Raw genomic sequence first — 6,647 nt, 5'->3', positions numbered from 1 at the left:
AGTGGTTGGCATTAGGAAGGGCATCCCTCTGTAGAAACTCTGCCAGATCAGATTGGAGCCTGGTGTAGCCATCTGGTTCACCAGTCCTCAGTCAAATCGTCCAACCCATGCTAGCATGGAAAGCGGACATTAAACGATGATGATGATGATGTGTAAATATTCTCATCAAGCCTACTTGGGTTCATCTGTCCCTCAATCTTACTTTCTTTTTGTCCCTAAGTATTATACTACACTCAGTTGAGGGATCTTGTCTTATCGGTTCTTGATGACTTCACTAGTGCTGGTCCCACAAAAGAGTTCCCAGTACACTGTTCTGGGCTTTGGGTAAAAGAAAATAGAGGAGGATCAATTAATTATGATTTGATTCAACATATTCCCCTCTCAAATATTCATACATTTATTGCACCGGTCAGTCTTTCAGTTTTTCTAAGCCCTGTAAAAGAACTCAGAAGGTTGGCCCTCCAATAAGGGCTTTCGCAACCCCCTAAAAGTCAGGAACTTTCCAGCAGCTCCTTGTATATGACAGATAACGGAATATATTTACACAAGAAGTCACACTGGGGGATTGAGCCCGTGACCACAGGGTTCGGAAGCAAGCTTTACAATCACAAAGAAAATTAGAAACATACAGGGTGTCCATAAAGTCTCTTTACCATTTCAAAACTTCATTACAAATGCAATTGATAAGATATTTTATTCAGATTTGTTCTATTGTATTCAGTGCTTATTAAAGTTTTTTTTTACCTCATTTAATACACTTCTACATGGGCACCATCAGTTGTACGAAGCACATCAAGACGGTACTAGATTTCTTGCCATGTTTGCTGTAGCATAGCTTCATCAGTTGTGGCAATGGCATCAGTAATCTTTTGCTTTAGGTCAGTAATCTTTGTTCGATACACGATATCTTTAACATAGCCCCATAGAAAGAAGTCCAGGGGAGTGATATCTGGTGATATCTGGTGATATCTGGCGTCCAAGGAATTGGCCCATCCCTTCCAATCCACCGGGATGTGATTAAAAACTTTAGTAAACACTGAATACAATAGAATAAATCTGAATAAAATAGCTTATCAATTGCGTTTGTAATATTTTTCTTAGATGGTAAAGAGACTTTATGGACACCCTATACATAAAGTAAAAAACTTCATCAATGACTGAAAGATATAAAAAAAAGCAACGCATGTCACTTACGTCATCATATCCAACTGTAATGTTTGTGGTAATTTGTCCAGTCTTTCCGCCCTGTAAGCCACTCGTGTCAACATCAACACCATACTGCACGATAACTGTAGCAGAATCACTATTTGCATACGGTTTCAAACTCTTCCGAATCTCTGCAAGTGCCTTTTGGTGATAATCCGTCCGCGTAATAGTTTTGTTGCCACCGCTATTACTGCTGCCGCCGCTGCTATTACTGGTGGCGGCGTTAGTGTTGTTGGCATTCGAAGTAGCAGTGATGATCATAGGATTGTTGTTGTTGTTGTTGTTGCTGTTGCCACCACTAATGTTGCAAGTATTGCTGTTGTTGCTAACATGGTTTGCAACACTGTTGCAATTGCCGCCAACGCCATCGCTGCACACTGTGCTGCTGCAGGTGACAATGGCATTGCTGCTGTTGACGAAGTAATTGGTTCCGCCAACACCGCCACCGCCATTGACGTTGTTGTTGTTGCTGCTGCTGCTCTTGACAACAATGCCGTTGCTACTGACAATGCCAAAACCACCTCCACCGCCATTCCCACTGCTGATCACAACGCCGACACCACCACCACCACCACTGCTGCTACCACCACCATCACCGCCACTGCCGCCAACGCCACTGCCGACGCCCTTCTCGTACAAGTCCAGCGAGATGTCGTTGCTAAGATTGTTCTTCTGTAAGTGACTCAAATTATCACGGATCTCCTGCAACATTTTGCGGTGATGATCGGAAAAAGTCAAGAGAAGTGGGCGGCGCTCGTGTGTACGTTTCATAAGAACAACTGGCGGCGCTGTTGCTGCTGGTACAGTTGTTGTTGTTGCTGTGAATTTGGTTGTAAGTGTTTTGTGTGGATGAAAAAGAACCAACTATAGTGGGAAAATGAGATGACCCGGAGGAACGAGGGGTGTGTTAAGAAATCAATCAGGAAGGGTCACAGAAAAGGAAAAAAAAATTAAAAGAAAAGACACCCTTTTCGTACTAGTTTTTAAAAATTTCAAAGAAAAACCACTATTGCTCCCATAGTAAACATATATATGTGTGTGTGTGTGTGTACACCTAAAATTCACAGAATAGTTTAAAATTTAATTTTTTTTAATTCTTTAAAAAATTCTAAAAAAAAAAAATTTTAAAAAAGCAAAAAAAATATAAACCTAAGAGACTACCACTTGCTGTTATTATTACTACTACTAACTACAACTAATATTACTGTAACAATTAGCTATTATCACCACCCCCACAACCACCCCTGGCACCACAGTGCCCTTGATGTAAACGACCACCTCCCTTCTTTTTACACGGACAAGCACAGTTTGCTAATAGAAAGAGTAATGTGTATATAAAATACCTTTGTGTGTGTATGTGTAAGTTTATGCACGTATATGTAAGGTACTGCAAAATTTTAAGGTGTAACTCGGTGCAACTTAAAACCAAGCATTTCATCCAGTCCCATTTGAGAACATGTGGCATGCATATATGTACGCATGTGAATATGCATGCATATGTTATATGTGTGTGTGCTTTATTAGTTTTACCTTTCCTTTACCTCTTTTTCCTGGGCTTTTTTTTCCCCAAAGGGATAGGGGAAGGGAAGACTTAAGTAGGGTCCTTGTCTTTAAAGGATTTCATGTTTCACCCAATAAGCAAGAAAATATATATATATCTATAAATATATATATATGTGTGTATATATAGATATATATATATACAGTTAATTTAGAAATTATCCCTGGTCCCCACCACCCGTTTTTGTGGGTGGTAGGGTAAAAGATTGGGGATGTGGATGAAAATGCAACACTGGGGTAAGAATCAAAGAAGAGACAGAGAAAAGCTAAGGTTAAGATAGATCAGAGACTATGTTTCTGTGTGTACACAAGTGTAAATGCTTGATTAAAGATGTGGCAGTGGTGGTAGTTCAAGTTTGGTTTCAAAGCAAAATATTCGTAAGTGAAGTTTCTCGCCCTCAAATGGTTTCCTCCTTTGTTTGTTTATTTATCACGTATTTTTTCCACTAAATATTTCTTCCAGGTGGTAAACTCAATTCCTATTTAAATTTCAAAACAATATTCCTGCAACAATATTAAAGGTTTGATCCAATAAGTTTTTTTTTTTGAGAAGGGTTTTCTTTTTGCATCTTTTCTTAATAAGTTTTCCTTTTAAACTGTTTGTAAAGTGTGATGATTTTTATCTTCGGAGTATTACACAAGCCACAATTTGATTGAAGGGGGTGAAGAAAAGTTGTGCTTTTCTTTAATAACTTTTTGTCTCATGTATATATAGTTATATATATATATATATACACCAATATAAATTTATGAAAATGTCTTCTTCTCTGACACACACACTTTTGCTGTAGAATTTACAAGAGAAAATTTTACTTGATGTCAACTTGCGCTATTGTGACACGAATGTAATCACCTCGTTTCTTTTTCTTTCTCTCTCTCTCTTTCTATTTCTCTCTTGATTATGGACACAGTTGCGAAATGCTTCGTTTCCTGTAATTAACACACACTTATGAAATGTTTATTTCCAGCGCATAAAAATGTTTACTTTCTATATATATATATATATATATATATATAAAAGCCACAGTCGTGAATTGTTTATTTGCTATGTAAAACTTTCAGCCACAAAAATGCTTACTTTTCAAAGAAGGAAAAATGACAATTATGCAGAGCCCTTTATTTATTTTTTTTTTTTGCTGTATTTTTTGTGTAAGCTTGAGTAGAGACTATTTTCGATAAATTAGTCAAAGTGCTTATTTCAGATTTAGCTTACAATCGAGAAATGTTTCTTTTCTGTATAAAACTACAGGCATGAAATAGTTATTGTTGACAAGTCCTGAATTCTGTACAGCACTCAGAAAATGTATATGAAAAGCAGTTGTGAAATGAAATGTTCACACTTCGTAGAACTGCAATCTACAAAAATGTTTACGTTTTGTTGTAAAACCAAACACTTCAAAATGTTTACTTTCTGCACAGACTTCCTACACTTTTGAATTATTTATGTTCTGTGAAGCTTTGAAACTGTAAAATATTTACTTTCAGTATAAAGATAGTTTTTTTTTTAAATACTTTCAATTAAGTATCAATAATAATTTAACTACCATAACGAATGTCTTTTGTTTTTTTTTTCTTTTACCAAAGATATGTTTAATTTTATGTAAAGCCTCACAACTATTACACCGAACTATTCTCAGTCTTGCTTCAATCAATTCAACTAGAAATTCGATGTCATTCAAAAACTTCTTAATGGCTCAATTTTGTTCTTTTCTACTTCCCCCCCTTCTTTATTTTTTCTTCTTTTTTACCATCGACTTTTCTTTTTCTTTTTCTTCTTTCCAATGATTATCTCATTTGCGGATTGTTATCGAGATCCTTTTTTAGCCCCTTCGTTTTGTTTTCCAGATGTTGAGTAAGGTTAGTTTTCATGGGATTTTTATTTTATCTTATTCATTCATTTATTTATTTATTTATAGGCCTGGTTGATGTTTCTTTTTCTTCTCAGTTCTTGTAAATATGAGGAGACCACTGCAAGAAAAAAACAAAAAAAAACAAAAATTAATTAAAATAAGATTCACTTTTTCATATCAAATTATTTTAATATCAATTTTATCGTTGGTGTGTCTTGGGAGGGTCATTAAGACAATAATGACACATGCACTGGTTCAACATCACTTCTTTGTTGTTAGTCAATTGGTTAAATGTCTAACCAACTAACTGATCAATCATTTGTGTTGGTTAAACAATAAAGATAAGTTCAAGGCAGACCCTGAAGAGAGAGGCAGGTGAGTCATTAACGAGATGGTGAATAAGCAACAAAGGACTTTAAGAAACAAAACACTGATTGACTGTTTAACCAACACATTAAACAAACAACCAATTAGTTAGTCAGTCAGATATTTAACCCAGTGGCTGTGTGGTAAGTAGCTTGCTTAACAACCACATGGTTCCGGGTTCAGTTCCACTACGTGGAACCTTGGGCAAGTGTTTTCTACTATAGCCTCGAGCCAACCAATGCCTTGTGAGTGGATTTGGTAGACGGAAACTGAAAGAAGCCCGGCGTATATATGTATATATATATGTGTGTGTATATGTTTGTGTCTGTGTTTGTCCCCCCAGCATTGCTTGACAACCGATGGTGGTGTGTTTACATCCCCGTAACTTAGCTTTTCAGCAAAAGAAACCGATAGAATAAGTACTAGGCTTACAAAGAATAAGTCCTGGGGTCGATTTGCTCGACTAAAGGCGATGCTCCAGCATAGCCGCAGTCAATTGACTGAAACAAGTAAAAGAGTAATAAAGAAGTGATGTTGAATCAGTGCATGTGTTATTATTGACAAAATGACCCTCCCAAGACAAGATTTGTTTCAACACACAAATTCACGTCCAGAATCTTGCAAACCAAATACAAAAATAAAGTAAATTATTATTTTTCTGGTATACACAACAAGTGTTTTAAATTAAAATTCCCATCTATGTACCATATTTAGACACTGTTGATAAGCCAGTATGTGTCCTTAGATAGCATCTCTAATGCACTTCAGTGCAAACACTGCAATAACTGGGCCCTTATCAACAATGTATAAATTTACCTTTAGCACACTGCATTTTTTCTAGAATTGTCTCCCCTGCCACTATTTCTTTTTTTCTTTTTGAGGGAGCAAAAAACAAACAAACACCTACGTGTGTGCTTACTATCCCCAAAAAAGGAGTTCCAGGAATGCATCCATCGATAGAAATGGTGCTGGATAAAGGTGTGTCACTTCAGAAGGGGACTATTTCAAAGGGGGTTAAATGGATGCCAAACTGATACGTGATGTTTCCTTTTTATAGCACCAGTCCAGATACTCATCAAACCTCATATGTACACACACATATATAAAAACACACAAACACACATATATATATATATATACAAAAACACACACACATATATAAAAACACACACACACACACATATATATATATATTAAAACACACACACACATATATAAAAACACATGCACACACATAAAACACACACACACACACATATATATATAAACACACACACACATATATAAAAACACACACAAATATATTTAAAAACACACACACACACATTACCCTAACCCTGCCCAGCTCTTCGAAACGCCAGTGTTAAAACGGGGGTAGCTGATGAAGTAGAATGTTCTCTATGTGGCTTGTGTGTTTTCTCGTCTACGTTCTGTTTGCAATGTCCTGTACCCAGATATGCACCTATACATACAGGTGGATGTCGGTACGCACATACCTGTACGTATATATGCATATACTCATTTATTATTCGTTTTTATTTTTATATATATATATATATATATATATATATTGATAGAAAGGACAACAAAAGAAAGAAAGAGACCTCGATATTATGTAAATAGAGGAATTTATCTGTAAAAATATGTGACACTTATTCAGTAGCC

The 6,647-nt window shown here is 36.1% G+C and overlaps 1 protein-coding gene across 1 annotated transcript in view; it reads right to left on the bottom strand.

Moving 5' to 3' along the window:
- The window catches only part of LOC106874774 (serine/threonine-protein kinase LATS1), a 106,780-nt gene that overhangs the window by 68,224 nt on the left and 31,909 nt on the right, over positions 1–6,647 (bottom strand). The window contains exon 2 of the mRNA XM_014922626.2: positions 1,195–4,734. Coding sequence (XP_014778112.1) covers positions 1,195–1,977 — 783 coding nt within the window. The 5' untranslated portion in view covers positions 1,978–4,734. The remainder of the gene's footprint in view (positions 1–1,194; positions 4,735–6,647) is intronic.

This window comes from Octopus bimaculoides, chromosome 27 (genome assembly GCF_001194135.2).
Source record: "Octopus bimaculoides isolate UCB-OBI-ISO-001 chromosome 27, ASM119413v2, whole genome shotgun sequence".
Taxonomy (NCBI): Eukaryota; Metazoa; Mollusca; class Cephalopoda; order Octopoda; family Octopodidae; genus Octopus; species Octopus bimaculoides.
This window is presented reverse-complemented; position numbering and strand designations above follow the sequence as displayed.